We start from the raw sequence: 17237 nt of genomic DNA on the forward strand, positions 1-17237 counted from the left end.
AATTAGATTTTGCATAATTTCTAGAGGTTGCCTTGTTACAGTACATAATGGTATTTGTAAGGTAATGAAAAGCTGAAACAACATTCTGTGAACAAAATGACAAATAGTATGTGTATTTGTCCTATGACTGCACCTGTTGTTATTGACCACAAGGTGTCCTCAAAACAGTGGCTGCTGTGCAAAGAAAGCTACTGGCTTCTCCTCAAATGTAACCTAATGTAGCAGCAAAATAAACGCCTGAAACTAGATCCCCTACATACAAGAACAAAAAAACACATTGGGGGAGGTTATCTTCTGCACTGTTCAACCAATCCAGTAAATGTAGAGGAGGAGTTAAGATGGAGTTTTGCCTTTTTAACATCCAGAAGTGGAAGTTATGTCACAGGGTCTCTTTCCATTTCCTCTGAATTCGGGAACATCCGGTTGTTGGGGACTCAGCAGAGACTACCTCAAATGTAACACAATGTCCAGTGTATGACCAGTGCATACCATGCAGGATCCTCGAGGACAGACTTTAAAAACCACTGTAGAAATATTGTTGTTTTAAAACGTATATTTCATGAACGTCAGCACAGAGCACACTCATATCAAGTACACCCGTCATAACCTCTAATTTATATACCAATGATCAAACAGATACAGTACATCCATCTGAGGCTGCGTTTACACAGACAACCCAATTCTCATATTTTTTCAACTAATTGGCCTTTTGACCAATCAGATCTGCTCTTTTGTCTATAATTCCCTGAGTTCTCTCTGAGGCAGCAGGGTCATGGCCCATTAGTAGCCAGACTAAAAGCCTTTAACCTCAGTAGGATCTTAGGTCTACTTGTATTATTACAGTGTAATTAGCATGGGAGTGTTTTCCTCTGTAGGCCCCTAATACACTCCATTAGACTTCAGTAGGCCCAGGGCTTTGAAGGTGACTGTGGCAGGGCTTTGAAGGTGACTGTGGCAGGGCTTTGAAGGTGACTGGCAGGTTTCAAGGTGACTGTGGCAGGGCTTTGAAGGTGACTGGCAGGTTTCAAGGTGACTGTGGCAGGGCTTTGAAGGTGACTGGCAGGTTTCAAGGTGACTGTGGCAGGGCTTTGAATGTGACTGTGGCAGGGCTTTATATGTTTGATAATGGATCCTTGGAGGACTGCTGAAGGTGTCTGAGGGAGGAACAGGTTCTCAGCACTAAACAAGACTCAGGGACAGGGAGTGGGATGGATCTGTTGTGTTGATGAGTTTATGGGGGGTCAGTATCCCATACAGGTGACCTGACATCCTTAGTGATCGCGGATGAGAAAAAAAGACCACAGTCTGGATTAGAAAGAAAGCAAATTTTATCTGAACCCAGGACTGATCAGTGAGATGAACATTGTGAAGAGCAATTGTACATGTTCCTCAGCTCTAAGGATGCTGGCTACTCTGACTGTTCAGTCAGTTATGTTACAGTGATGTACACTGACTGTATTCAATTAGGTATGTTACAGTGACGTACGCTGAGTGAAGAAGACCCCAGAGGGACATAGGATGATCTCAGACCTGGATGTGCTTTAGCCAACTCTTCTGACTCTGTTATGCCTTATGAGTTATTCAGAGATGGCTAACATCCAGGTTTAGGACAAGGCTAAAACAGACAGAAGGGTTGACCTCTTTCTTAACTGTATCTGGTCTTTGTCAGCAGCAGTTCCCACGATGCATCTCCAGCCGAGACTGTTGATTGGACCCCAGATCGCTTCCCCAGCTCCTCCCCTCCTTGCTGTCACCAACCAGGTGTTCACCATGCCAATTGTACCCCATCATGTTACCGTGGGGACCACTGCTGTTTCTGGACCCACCCATCCCATGGCAATGACCTATCACAACACAGCTGTGGACACTGAGGTATGTTTGAAATGCATCTGACCTCCGCACCGCACCTGTCTGCTTTCTCTCTTGACCTTTTTGGAGAGGAGCCTTCAGCATTGTGTTCTGTCTTATTCCATGATTTATTCCCTCAGATTAAAGGCACACAGTGCGAAAACATCTAGCCTAAAGTAACATCTTACCCCAGTCTTCTTAGGTGCTCAATCTCACAAAAATAGAGGACAAGCTGGGGTCTGCCCAGTGTCCATCCAGACATCTGGAGAGAGGTGGGAGGAGTGGTTGGTAGTTATGAGGGCAAGGCCGCTTTAAAAGCAATAGGCCCTGAGGGTGGTCAGACAGACAGAAATTGAGTACCTGGCTTTTTACTGTGGTAACACTTACCTGGGGTAGTATGTCTCACGGATGGAACATTTAGGGGGTAGAGTGGTGGGGTCGGTCCTTATGTGTTTGCTAAGTTAAATATTTATAAAATTTACGTTTTGCAGCTTATAATATGTGTTGAGAAGAGACAAGTTATTGTTATAACAAAAGGCTACCTGGATCTTTCATTTAAAGACCATTGTTCCCTTCGGTCTCAACATACAGTGCCTTGCAAAAGTATTCACCCCCTTGGCATTATTCATTATTTTGTTGCATTACAACCTGTAATTTAAATTGATTTTTATTTGGATTTCATGTAATGGACATATACAAAATAGTCCAAATTGATGAAGTGAAATGAAAAAAATAACTTGTGTAAAAAAAAAAAAAAAGAAATCAATACTGAAAAGTGGTGCGTGCATATGTATTCACCCCATTTGCTATGAGGCCCCTAAATAAGATCTGGTGCAAACAATTACCTTCAGAAGTCACATAATTAGTTCAAATAAAGTCCACCTGTGTGCAATCTAAGTGTCACATGATCTGTCACATGATCTCAGTATACATACACCTGTTCTGAAAGGCCCCAGAGTCTGCAACACCACTAAGCAAGGGGCACCACCAAGCAAGCTGCACTATGAAGGCCAAGGAGCTCTCCAAACAGGTCAGGGACAAAGTTGTGGAGAAGTACAGATCAGGGTTGGGTTATAAAAAAATATCAGAAACTTTGAGCATCCCACAGAGCACCATTAAATCCATTATTTAAAAATTTGAAAGAATATAGCACCACAACAAACCTGCCAAGAGAGGGCCGCCCACCAAAACTCACGGACCAGGCAAGGAGGGCATTAATCAGAGAGGCAACAAAGAGACCAAAGATAACCCTGAAGGAGCTGTAAATCTCCACAGCGGAGATTGGAGTATCTGTCCATAAGATCACTTTAAGCCGTACACTCCACAGAGCTGGTGTCACGGTCGTGTGTAGAGACGGACCAAGGCGCAGCGGAGGTTGAGTTCCACATCTTTATTTCTAAGTGAAACTTAAGCAAAACAAAACAATAACAACGAAATGTGACTAAGTGGTGCACAAAACACAAAATAATATCCCACAAACACAGGTGGGAAAACAGCTACTTAAATATGATCCCCAATTAGAGACAACGATTACAGAGCTGCCTCTAGTTGGGAATCATACAAATCACCAACATAGAAAATAAACTTAGAACACCACATAGAAATAAATAAACTAGATCACCCCCAGTGACGCCCTGACGCAGTGACGCCCATAGAGAAACAATGGCTCTCTATGGTCAGGGCGTGACAGCTGGGCTTTACGGAAGAATGGCCAGAAGAAAATAAGCAAACATATGGAAGAAGGTACTCTGGTCAGATGAGACTAAAATTGAGCTTTTTGACCATCAAGGAAAACGCTATGTCTGGTGCAAACACAACACCTCTCATCACCCCGAGAACAGCAGGTTCAAGATCAAGTCCCCGAGCTGACAAGGTAATAATCTGCCGTTCTGCCCCTGAACAAGGCAGTTAACCCACTGTTCCTAGGCCGTCATTGTAAATAAGAATTTGTTCTTAACTGACTTGCCTAGTTAAATAAAGGTAAAAATAAACACCACAGTGAAGCATGGTGGTGGCAGCATCATGCCGTGGGGATGTTTTTCATCAGCAGGGACTGGGAAACTGGTCAGAATTGAAGGAAAAATGAATGGTGCTAAATAATCTGAAATTCTTGAGGGAAACCTGTTTCAGTCTTCCAGAGATTTGAGACAGGGACAGGGGTTCACCTTTCAGCAGGACAATGACCCTAAGCATACTGCTAAAGCAACACTCGAGTGGTTTAAAGGGAAACATTTAAATGTCTGGCCTAGTCAAAGCCCAGACCTCAATCCAATTGCGAATCTGTGGTATGATTTAAAGATTGCTGTACACCAGCGGAACCTATCCAACTTGAAGGAGCTGGAGCAGTTTTGTCTTGAACAATGGGCAAAAATCCCAGTGGCTAGATGTGCCAAGCTTATAGAGACAAACCCCAAGAGACTTGCAGCTGTAATTGTCGCAAAAAGTTGCTCTACAAAGTATTGACTTTGGGGGGGTGAATAGTTATCCACACTCAAGTCTTCAGTTTTTGACAGCTTGGCTGTCATTATAGTCTGATGAAGACAGCTTGTCTGTCATTATAGCTTGATGAAGACAGCTTTGGCTGTCATTATAGCCTGATGAAGACAGCTTGGCTGTCATTATAGCCTGATGAAGACAGCTTGGCTGTCCTTATAGCCTGATGAAGACAGCTTGGCTGTCATTATAGCCTGATGAAGACAGCTTGGCTGTCATTATAGCTTGATGAAGACAGCTTGTCTGTCATTATAGCCTGATGAAGACAGCTTGTCTGTCATTATAGCCTGATGAAGACAGCTTGGCTGTCATTATAACCTGATGAAGACAGCTTGGCTGTTATTATAACCTGATGAAGACAGCTTGGCTGTCATTATAGCCTGATGAAGACAGCTTGGCTGTCATTATAACCTGATGAAGACAGCTTGTCTGTCATTAATGCCTGATGAAGACAGCTTGTCTTTCATTATAGCTTGATGAAGACAGCTTGGCTGTCATTATAACCTGATGAAGACAGCTTGGCTGTCATTATAGCCTGATGAAGACAGCTTGGCTGTCATTAATGCCTGATGAAGACAGCTTGTCTGTCATTATAGCCTGATGAAGACAGCTTGGCTGTCATTATAACCTGATGAAGACAGCTTGGCTGTTATTATAACCTGATGAAGACAGCTTGGCTGTCATTATAGCCTGATGAAGACAGCTTGGCTGTCATTATAACCTGATGAAGACAGCTTGTCTGTCATTAATGCCTGATGAAGACAGCTTGTCTTTCATTATAGCCTGATGAAGACAGCTTGTCTGTCATTATAACCTGATGAAGACAGCTTGTCTGTCATTATAGCCTGATGAAGACAGCTTTGGCTGTCATTATAACCTGATGAAGACAGCTTGTCTGTCATTATAGCCTGATGAAGACAGCTTGGCTGTCATTATAGCCTGATGAAGACAGCTTGTCTGTCATTAATGCCTGATGAAGACAGCTTGTCTGTCATTAATGCCTGATGAAGACAGCTTGTCTGTCATTATAGCCTGATGAAGACATCTTGGCTGTCATTATAGCCTGATGAAGACAGCTTTGGCTGTCATTATAACCTGATGAAGACAGCTTGTCTGTCATTAATGCCTGATGAAGACAGCTTGTCTGTCATTATAGCCTGATGAAGACAGCTTGGCTGTCATTATAACCTGATGAAGACAGCTTGGCTGTCATTATAGCCTGATGAAGACAGCTTGGCTGTCATTATAGCCTGATGAAGACAGCTTGGCTGTCATTATAACCTGATGAAGACAGCTTTGGCTGTCATTATAGCCTGATGAAGACAGCTTTGGCTGTCATTATAGCCTGATGAAGACAGCTTGGCTGTCATTAAAGCCTGACGAAGACAGCTTGGCTGTCATTATAACCTGATGAAGACAGCTTGGCTGTCATTATAGCCTGACGAAGACAGCTTGGCTGTCATTATAACCTGATGAAGACAGCTTGGCTGTCATTATAGCCTGATGAAGACAGCTTGGCTGTCATTATAGCCTGACGAAGACAGCTTGGCTGTCATTATAGCCTGACGAAGACAGCTTGGCTGTCATTAAAGCCTGACGAAGACAGCTTGGCTGTCATTATAGCCTGATGAAGACAGCTTGTCTGTCATTATAGCCTGATGAAGACAGCTTTGGCTGTCATTATAACCTGATGAAGACAGCTTGTCTGTCATTATAGCCTGATGAAGACAGCTTGGCTGTCATTATAGCCTGACGAAGACAGCTTGGCTGTCATTATAGCCTGACGAAGACAGCTTGGCTGTCATTAAAGCCTGACGAAGACAGCTTGGCTGTCATTATAGCCTGATGAAGACAGCTTGGCTGTCATTATAGCCTGATGAAGATAGCTTGGCTGTCATTATAGCCTGACGAAGACAGCTTGGCTGTCATTATAGCTTGATGAAGACAGCTTGGCTGTCATTATAACCTGATGAAGACATCTTGGCTGTCATTATAACCTGATGAAGACAGCTTGTCTGTCATTATAGCTTGATGAAGACATCTTGGCTGTCATTATAACCTGATGAAGACATCTTGGCTGTCATTATAACCTGATGAAGACAGCTTGGCTGTCATTATAGCCTGATGAAGACATCTTGGCTGTCATTATAACCTGATGAAGACAGCTTGGCTGTCATTATAACCTGATGAAGACAGCTTGGCTGTCATTATAACCTGATGAAGACAGCTTGGCTGTCATTATAGCTTGATGAAGACAGCTTGGCTGTCATTATAGCCTGATGAAGACATCTTGGCTGTCATTATAACCTGATGAAGACAGCTTGGCTGTCATTATAGCCTGATGAAGACAGCTTGGCTGTCATTAATGCCTGATGAAGACAGCTTGGCTGTCATTATAGCTTGATGAAGACTGCCTGGCTGTCCACGCGTTGGTATTCAGTTATTGCATCTGAGCTCCTAGAGTGTGAGGCTCTCCTTTTCTTTTCAAGGATAGAAGAGAAACATCTAGAACATTGTTTTTTCGGAACGCAAAACGTATACCTAAAACATATAGCTGTCTCGTTACTCAATTGGGATATTTCAGTTTGTTCTTGTTCTCCCTAAAGTGAACATATGTTTAGATTTGGCCTGTTGGCATGTGTGTCTTCATCGTAGAGTAAATGTTAGTATTACTGGGGACAACTTGTGCCTGGTAGGCATTGTAACATACATTTTAAAAGACCCAACTACTAGGTAAACCCAGCATGAGAGTAGAAAATACCCAACTGATGGCTAAAGTAACCCATGTTTGGATTATTCAAGCAACCCAACTGGCTGGGTCAAAATAACCCAGCGTGTGTTCTGTTCACTATTTATCCAGTGCTGGGTTAGAGTGTAGGAAATCCCTCCGAGTCTACTTAACCATTCTGTTCACTATTTATCCAGTGCTGGGTTAGAGTGTAGGAAATCCCTCTGAGTCTACTTAACCATTCTGTTCACTATTTATCCAGTGCTGGGTTAGAGTGTAGGAAATCCCTCTGAGTCTACTTAACCATTCTGTTCACTATTTATCCAGTGCTGGGTTAGAGTGTAGGAAATCCCTCTGAGTCTACTTAACCATTCTGTTCACTATTTATCCAGTGCTGGGTTAGAGTGTAGGAAATCCTTCTGAGTCTACTTAACCATTCTGTTCACTATTTATCCAGTGCTGGGTTAGAGTGTAGGAAATCCCTCCGAGTCTACTTAACCATTCTGTTCACTATTTATCCAGTGCTGGGTTAGAGTGTAGGAAATCCCTCTGAGTCTACTTAACCATTCCAACACTGGGTACAAATAGTATTTAAAATAATTGTAAATACTTAAAATGGGCTTGATTGAGCTTGTGTGGTGCAATGGGACCAATAGAACAGTTGCAAAACTGCAAATCCCACCCATCTGGCACACCAGGCAGGCTGGAACAAACGGTACAAGTATTTGACAGATTTCAAATAGTAGTTGCACTCAGGTCTGCATAGGAAAGCCCCTTCACTTTACTTAACCATTCCAACAAGGTGACATAAGGACAGCTGGAGCGACTGGTTTATTTAGCCTTGTCTTGAAGGAATAATAACGTATAACAGTTAATCACTGTTTAGGACCATGTGTAGCACTGTGTTCATGACTCGCTACATGCAATACTATTATTGGACTTTTCTCAAATTGAAGAGAGTGGAGTGGATAAGCCAACATTAGAAGAATAAAAATATGATCTTATTGTTTTGAGGCAGAGGTTTCTCCAATAAAATCTCTTTAATTAATGCTACGCTATTTGGGTTTTACTGTGGTAGAGCTTGGCAAAAACATTTGACACAGTAGCCCTGGTAATAAATGTACAGTTGTGTTGGCTCAGTCAGTTTGTTAACAGCTTGTAATCAATTCGAGAAGTTTAATAGTTTTTCGAACTTGGCTGGAAAAATATGAAATTGAAATATTGATATGGTAGCCCAACAGAGACATAAAACAGTCAACAAAGAAAACATAATTTCATAATTATTTCCTACTTTCTCAATATGACAGTGCTATTTTCAGACCGCATCATGACCTAGGTTGAACTCTTAGACAACCTCAGAAAATAGTCTCTAATTAATTGCAGTGAAATGTGTTTTTTCCGCCTTGATATCCAAGAGCTGTACACTAAAAACAAATGGTTCTATATAGTGCCAAATAAGGGTTCTTTGGCTCATAACGATATAACCCTTTTTTGAAGGTTCTATAAAGAACCATGCTCATACGGTTCTAAATGGAACCTTTATGGTGCTATTAAGAACCCTTTCCTAAGGTTCTATAAATAACTATTTAAAAAATGTTTGAATGGTTCTTTATAGAACCTTTATGGAGAATGGTTCTATTAGGAACCTTTTATCAATGTCAAAGGTTCTACAAGGAACCTTTTGAAGAACCATACAGATTTATTTTTTCTGGTCAGATATATTATATGGTTAAAATGCCATAGGTGTTAATTGACGAATTGAATCAAGTGTGCTAGCTCTCTACACAACACAGCTCTCAATTGACAAGATACCATCGCTGGCCATAAGTAAGTAACATTGCGAGGTGCGAGCAGGAATGAGTCCTGTTTCTGTACCATGAGACAGCTTGATGTAGACCACCTGGACAGGACGCTAGTCTATCGCAGGTCCGTACCCCAATGTTGAGAGCTAAGCAGAGATGTACCAGGTCTCATTTTTACAGTCTTCGGAATGACTCAGCTGAGGTTTGAACTCCTAACCTTCCAATCTCAGGGCAGACATTCTAAACACAAGGCCACTGTCGTTAGAATGGGAAGGCATAACACAACAGATTAGATTAGATAAACTGGAATGGCAATCACACTCACGGTTGCACAAAAAGAGCTGTGAGCAAACCACCCCCCAAAATATTTTTGATTCCAGACCTTCTTTGAGTCTCTGCATTAGCCGTCTCCAAAGCTTCATTGCTGTGTGATGGCAAGAATTTAGTGCTGGGAAGTTTCTTTGAAAGATTAGCATTTTGCTGTGTCATGGATTGTCACCTTTCTAGAAGACAAGGATGGCTTGTGTGTGGGTGTGCCTGTGTGTGAATCTGCGTGTGTGAGGAAGTTGTTTGTTTACGATGACGGACCAACCATTAGGCCAGGGAGAAGAGGTCATAGTTTTCCTCATCCAGTCCCAGGGGACTCATGTCTGGCTGGTAATGAATTATGTTTGACCTTTATCCCCCGTGGGAACCTTAGCAGGGCATAGTGTCTGAATGGGTCTTTTGAAAGTCCTATCTGTCTGTTCCCTAGGGTGGAGGAGGCCCATAGGATGATAGGTGATTTATCTTTCTGTCAAACCAAAGAGAACATAAAACAATCGTGGACACCACTGGTAAAACATGACAGTGGCTTCTGGCTTCGCCTCGTACCAAATGACACCACTTAGCACTGATATATTCACAGCCTATCACAGACTTTCACAGACTTTTTCTGTTACTTATCCTATCACACATGACCGCATGGCATGGTTTTAGAGCTATTCAGTCATCTATTTTAGCCTCGTAAATACCAGACTGATTACCCCTGCTTGCCAGATCAGGCGGCTTGCGATGCTAAATCTATGTAGGACGAATGTAGTTTTGCCACTCAATTCTGGTGGACTCTTACCAATCATTTGTTTTAGACTGGTAACAGCTACTGAACGGGGATTATTTTAAAGAACTCCATTATGCAGTCTGGCTGTATGTCGAGGAGGTTGACGTTTAGTGTCATGAGTCTTGTCCTGGAGGAAGAATTGAGCGATTTCCCTATAGATACAGTTGAAGTCGGAAGTTTACATACACTTAGGTTGGAGTCATTAAAACTCGTTTTTCAACCACTCCACAAATTTATTGTTAACAAACTATAGTTTTGGCAAGTCGGTTAGGACATCTACTTTGTGCATGACACAAGTAATTTTTCCCAACAATTGTTTACAGACAGATTGTTTCACTTATAATTCACTGTATCACAATTCCATTAGGTCAGAAGTTTACATACACTAAGTTGACTGTGCCGTTAGACAGCTTGGAAAATTCCATAAAATGATGTCATGGCTTTAGAAGCTTCTGATAGGCTAATTGACATCATTTGAGTCAATTGAAGGTGAAGTCTGGTTCATGCTTGGGAGCAATTTCCAAATGCCTGAAGGTTCCACATTCATCTGTACAAACAATAGTACGCAAGTATTAACACCATGGGACCACGCAGCCGTCATACCGCTCAGGAAGGAGAAACATTCTGTCTCCTAGAGATTAACGTACTTTTGTGCGAAAAGTGCAAATCAATCCCAGAACAACAGCAAAGGACCTTGTGAAGATGCTGGAGGAAACAGGTACAAAAGTATCTATATCCACAATAAAACGAGTCCCATATCGACATAACCTGAAAGGCCGCTCAGCAAGGAAGAAGCCACTGCTCCAAATCCGCCATTAAAAAGCCAGACTACGGTTTGCAACTGCACATGGGGACAGAGATTGTACTTTTTGGAGAAATGTCCTCTGGTCTGATGAAACAAAAATGGAACTGTTTGGCCATAATGACCATTGTTATGTTTGGAGGAAAAAGGGGGAGGCTTGCAAGCCGATGGAACACCATCCCAACCGTGAAGGACGGGGGTGGCAGCATCATGTTGTGGGGGTGCTTTGCTGCAGGAGGGGACTGGTGCACTTCATAAAATAGATGGCATAATGAGGAAGGGAAAAGTATATGGATATATTGAAGCAACATCTCAAGACATCAGTCAGGAAGTTAAAGCTTGGTCGCAAAGGGGTCTTCCCAATGGACAATGACCCCAAGCATATTTCCAAAGTTGTGGCAAAATGGCTTAAGGATAACAAAGTCAAGGTATTGGAGTGGCCATAACAAAGCACTGACCTCAATCCCATAGAAAATGTGTGGGCAGAACTGAAAAAGCGTGTGCGAGCAAGGAGACCTACAAACCTGACTCAGTTACACCAGCTCTGTCAGAAGGAATGGGCAAAAATTCACCCAACTTATTGTGGGAAGCTTGTGGAAGGCTATCCAAAACGTTTGACTCAAGTTAATGCTCAAGGCAATGCTACCAAATACTAATTGAGTGTATATAAACTTCTGACCCACTGGGAATGTGATGAAAAAAATAAAAGCTGAAATAAATCATTCTCTCTACTATTATTCTGACATTTCACATTCTTAAAATAAAGTGGTGATCCTACCTGACCTAAGACAGGGAATATTTACTAGGATTAAATGTCAGGAATTGTGAAAAACTGTATTTGGCTAGGTGTTTGTAAACTTCTGACTTCAACTGTATATACCATCTACAAAGTCAAAATTGTCTATATTGTAAAAATATTTAATTTAAGGTTACGGTTAGCCATTAGATTTAGCAGTGTGGTTAAAGTTAGCGTTAAAATCAGATGGTATGATTTTGTGGCTGTGCTAGCTAGTGACTACTTTATAGACCTGCCTCCAGAACAAGATTCATTACGAAAAATGCTAACCTCTGGATATGAGCGTCTGCTAACTTACCAAAATGTAAATGTAATTGTCTAGTGTCTATTGGATGTTTTCCATGAAACCCTTTACCCCAGCAGATCTTACACATCAAACCTGTGACATCCCCTTTCACTGACCAAATCCATGTTCCCTGTTGTGATGTACTGTAGTAGTATCACTGGCTTAGCTGCACCGAAAAACAAACAGACAAGTACAGTAGGAATAGATAGATAATTTCTATGGCTCATTGGTGGAGAAGGCTTGAGAACCTTTGTTGGATTTGGAATATAATTTACTGTCTTTGAAAAAATACAGTTTACAGTGCATTCGGAAAGTATTCAAACCCCTTGACTTTTTCTACATTTTGTTACATTACAGCATTATTCTAAAATTGATTAAATGTCCCTCATCAATCTACACACAATACCCCATAATGACAAAGTAAAACAGGTTTTAGATTTTTTTTGCAAGTTGTGAAAGTGTGAAATATCACATTTATATGTACTTACTCAGTACTTTGTTGAAGCAAATTTGGCAGCAAATACAGCCTTGAGTCTTCTTGGGTTTAAAGCTACAAGCTTGGCACACTTGTATTTGGGGAGTTTCTCTCTCCCATTCTCTGCAGATCCTCTCAAGCTCTGTCAGGTTGGATGGGGAGTATTGCTGCACAGCTATTTTCAGGTCTCTCCAGAGATGTTCGATCGGGTTCAAGTCCGGGCTCTGGCTGGGCCACTCAAGGGCATTCAGAGACTTGTCCCGAAGCTACTCCTGCGTTGTCTTGGCTGTGTGCTTAGGGTCGTTGTCCTGTTGGAAGGTGAACCTTCGCCCCAGTCTGAGGTCCTGAGCACTCTGGAGCAGGTCTTCATGAAGGATCTTTTGCAGCGATGCTCGGTTCATCTTTCCCTCGATTCTGACTAGTCTCCCAGTCCCTGCCGCTGAAAAACATCCCCACAGCATGATGCTGCCACCACCATGCTTCACCATAGGGATGGTACCAGGTTTCCTCCAGACGTGATGCTTGGCATTCAGGCCAAAGAGTTCAATCTTGTTTTCATCAGACCAGAGAATCGCGTTTCTCATTTTCTGAGAGTCCTTTGGCAAAGAGTCCTTTAGTCTGAGAGTCCTTTAGCAAGCTCCAAGCAGGGCTGTCATGTGCCTTTTACTGAGGAGTGGCTTCCATCTGGCCACTCTACTATAAAGGCCTAAATGGTAGAGTGCTGCAGAGATGGTTGTCCTTCTGGAAGGTTCTCCCATCTCCACAGAGGAACTCTGGAGCTCTGCCAGAGTGACCATCGGGTTCTTTGTCATCTCACTGACCAAGGCCTTTCTCCCCCGATCACTCAGTTTGGACGGGTGGCCAGCTCAGAGTCTTAGTGGTGCCAAACTTCTTCCATTTAAGAATGATGGAGGCCACTGTGTTCTTGGGGACCTTCAATGCTGCAGAAATGTTTTGGTACCCTTCCCCAGATCTGTGCCTTGACACAATCCTGTCTCTGAGCTTTACGGACAAGTCCTTTGACCTCGTGGCTTAGTTTTTGCTCTGACATGCACTGTCAACTGTGGGACCTTATATAGACAGGTGTGTGCCTTTCCAAATCATGCCCAATCAGTTGAATTTACCACAAGTGGACTCCAATCAAGTTGTAGAAACATTTCAAGCATGATCAATGGAAACAGGATTCACCTGACCTTCATTTTGAGTTTCATAGCAAAGGGTCTGAATACTTATGTAAATAAGTTATTTCTGTTCTTTATTTGTAATACATTTACCAAAAAAAACTGTTTTACTTTGTCATTATGGGGTATTGTGTGTAGATTGATGAGAAAAGAACAAGGCTGTAACTGAACAAAATGTGGAAAAATTCAAGGGGTCTGAATACTTTCCGAATGTATTGTATGTACAGTAAGTCAGGGTACAGTATGATGACTTGATCGCTCAATTCAATCAAACTCGCATCTCGATATTTACTGTATGTAGTAGCGTTTTCGTGTGATCAAATAAAATCCCTGAATGGTTTTGGGTACTGTTAAAACCTATTCTTTAGGACTACCAGGTAGACATCCCTCTCGGGTACTGTAGATGCCAATTCTCAGATTAAGAAGTGTGCATGCATGCGTTTGTAAACAAAGGCACTGTATAAACATTGCAACGGCAAGTTCTCCACCGTAAAACAATAATTTGATGGTTCTGCAAGCCTTATGTTATCTCACTGCACAAAAACTGCTGACTTTTCCCCCCACCGCCCAATCAGAGTGCAACATCAACAAACCTGCAGTCAACAGCTGAAATCTACATCTCTAGAGAGTAGAGACTCATATGCCGATTCATATAGCTTCATATCAAACTCCTTTTCAGCCTCTTATTCAGGCTCCCCGTTCTCCCAGTTTACACCAGAGCCAGTGAAGCGCCAGATTGCTGATTCTGTCTACCATTGTGGAGGAGGGGTGGTTTGTTCTGTTGACTATACAGTGGTTGCTTAATGGCAGGGTTTGACTTTCCCCTTGCAGGACGTGTATCCCCTACTCCCCCAGCATTGGGTAACCAGACATGCTCTTTTTGATTTCTCAGGACCTGGCAGGTCTCCCCCCCCTCGGAACAAATCTGTTTCTACGGAGACCAAATAAAACAGTGTAGTCTGAATTTGCATAGCTCCAAAAGCCGCGCTATGCGATATGTTAAGAAGCATGGCCTCAGAAATGGGGTGCAGAGCAGAAAGCAGTGAAAGAGCTGGAGCAGTAGACTTTAGCGGGGTTCTCCTACATTTACATTACATTTAAGTCATTTAGCAGACGTTCTTATCCAGAGCGACTTACAAATTGGTGCATTCACCTAATGACATCCAGTGGAACAGCCACTTTACAATAGTGCATCTAAATCTTTTAAGGGGGGGGGGGGGGGGGGGCAGAAGGAGTGCTTTATCCTAGGTATTCCTTGAAGAGGTGGGGTTTCAGGTGTCTCCGGAAGGTGGTGATTGACTCCGCTGTCCTGGCGTCGTGAGGGAGTTTGTTCCACCATTCTCCTGTGGTCTATGGCTCAGTGGTAGAAATACTAGTCTCAGAGAGGGCATTGGAGGACAACAGAATGGATGTTAGTCAACTGCTACTGCTAGGCAGTGTTATGAATGTTCAATGTCTAATTTTGATATACATTTGGTTGAGTTGTGAACTAACGTGAATTTAAAAAAAATATATATATATATATAATCAACATGTCATTGAATTTAGGTTAAAAGTTTTGTCAAAAAAAGACGAAATGCCCTTACGTTGATTCAACATCATCACATAGATTTTTGGGTTGAACGGATGTGGACACAACATTGATGTTTTGGGTTGAACGGATGTGGACACAGCATTGATGTTTTGGGTTGAACGGATGTGGACACAACATTGATGTTTTGGGTTGAACGGATGTGGACACAGCATTGATGTTTTGGGTTGAACGGATGTGGACACAACATTGATGTTTTGGGTTGAACGGATGTGGACACAACATTGATGTTTTGGGTTGAACGGATGTGGACACAACATTGATGTTTTGGGTTGAACGGATGTGGACACAACATTGATGTTTTGGGTTGAACGGATGTGGACACAACATTGATGTTTTGGGTTGAACGGATGTGGACACAACATTGATGTTTTGGGTTGAACGGATGTGGACACAACATTGATGTTTTGGGTTGAACGGATGTGGACACAACATTGATGTTTTGGGTTGAACGGATGTGGACACAACATGGATGTTTTGGGTTGAACGGATGTGGACACAACATTGATTCAACCAGTTTTTGCCCAGTAGGTAGAGACTTAGTCTAGATATAGAATTAATCTCTATATATGGGTCTGGATTGACATAATCAAATGCTGTGTGCTTTATACAAATGAGATGGAACTGATGCTGTTTTAAATGTGCATTGTTACTCGTAAAGTTGTTTATTTTATCACCTAAAACATTGCAAGAACATTCCTCTTTTGGTAATTTAGTTCACTTTGATAATGCCCTCCCTCCCTCCCTCCCTCCCTCCCTCCCTCCCTCCCTCCCTCCCTCCCTCCCTCCCTCCCTCCCTCTCTATGTATGGCTGTCATTAAATAATCCCACCACTAATCCAGCTCTCAGTCCACTCAGAGATGGAAAAAGGCAGTGCGTGCGTGTGAAGTCAGTTCTGCAGAAACATGCTGGAGTCATTATCAGCTTGTAATTGATGATTCTGCGTCAGTTTTTCCATATTTTGCAGCAGTTGCACCTATTGGGTGTGACTGAGGGAGTAAGTGACTGAATATATGTGCTGTTAGACAAACAAGTAGTTTAGAGCTGCGTACTGTAGGTGCTCTGTCTGGGCAGACAAGATGGCGACCAAAAGGTGTTACTGCCGGGTATGGCTTATGTCTGGTGTAACTGGCGTAAACAGATTGGTTTTGTAAACCTACAGCCAACATCATCTGCATGCCCAAGCCAAGGCCAATGTACTCATATTATATAATACTCAAGCTCTCCTGTGTTGTGGACATCCATTTTGAATTGTTAATGTGTTCTGAGTAGGAGGAGTCAGCTGATGCATGGTATTTGCAACATCCATGCTGAAATATGTATTAACTTTGAACTTTCCCATAAAAGCATCTCTGTATGACCATGTCAGTCACATTATTTTATCAATCCCTCCACTAATCCACCCTCTCCACCTGTCCAGGTGTGTGTGGAACGGCGGCAGCAAAGGATGGTGAAGAACCGTGAGTCGGCCACGCTGTCTAGGCTGAGGAGGAAGGAGGCGCTGCAGGCCCTGGAGGCCCGTCTCAGGGGGGCGCTGTGTGAGAACCAGAGGCTGCTCGAGGAAAACGGATCCCTCAGAACCCAGCTGGATGGACTGCTCACTGAGGTGAGACGGGATAGACACACAGGGCCCCTGTGTGAATACTTTCCAAACATATCCTTACTTCCTCGCTTCCTGAAGCAATGACTGATCTGACACAAATTGATAGGTTTAAGTGAGGGTTCCATTCCACTGCTTTCACATATGCACTGACTTCAGACACCAGATCACCCACTCATACAGATGTAGGATCTTAATTTGATCACCCTATTGCAGGAGAACTTTCCTGCAATGCAGGACGTTTTAAACTTGTAGTGTATTTGAGGTTTAAAAAGACTTCTGAAGTGTGCAATTTCCACTTTCCCCTACAAAAAATGTATCAACCCCTACAAAAATGTCCATTAATCTTAATCCACATAATAATTCACATTTTCTGTTGCTGCAGCTTTATTTTCCTGCTGTAGCAAACTGGTTAAAATTAAGATCCTACATCTGTACAACACATCCATTTCTATTTCTCGCTTCTTTGATGTGCAATAATCACTGATCTGGGATGATTTGATACAGTTGCCAGTTCAGAGCTTGTACTGATCCAG

The 17237-nt window shown here is 42.5% G+C and overlaps 1 protein-coding gene across 9 annotated transcripts in view; it reads left to right on the top strand.

The window, feature by feature from the left end:
• The window catches only part of LOC129823911 (cyclic AMP-dependent transcription factor ATF-6 alpha-like), a 45052-nt gene that overhangs the window by 4043 nt on the left and 23772 nt on the right, over positions 1 to 17237 (top strand). For 8 of the 9 annotated variants that reach the window (XM_055883011.1, XM_055883012.1, XM_055883013.1 and 5 more), the window contains 2 exons: positions 1670 to 1872; positions 16522 to 16707. In XM_055883011.1, the coding sequence (XP_055738986.1) occupies positions 1670 to 1872; positions 16522 to 16707 (389 nt within the window). The remainder of the gene's footprint in view (positions 1 to 1669; positions 1873 to 16521; positions 16708 to 17237) is intronic. The other variant, XM_055883009.1, reaches the window with a different exon arrangement.

The sequence above is a fragment of the Salvelinus fontinalis genome, chromosome 26, assembly GCF_029448725.1.
Source record: "Salvelinus fontinalis isolate EN_2023a chromosome 26, ASM2944872v1, whole genome shotgun sequence".
In the NCBI taxonomy this organism is placed as follows: domain Eukaryota; kingdom Metazoa; phylum Chordata; class Actinopteri; order Salmoniformes; family Salmonidae; genus Salvelinus; species Salvelinus fontinalis.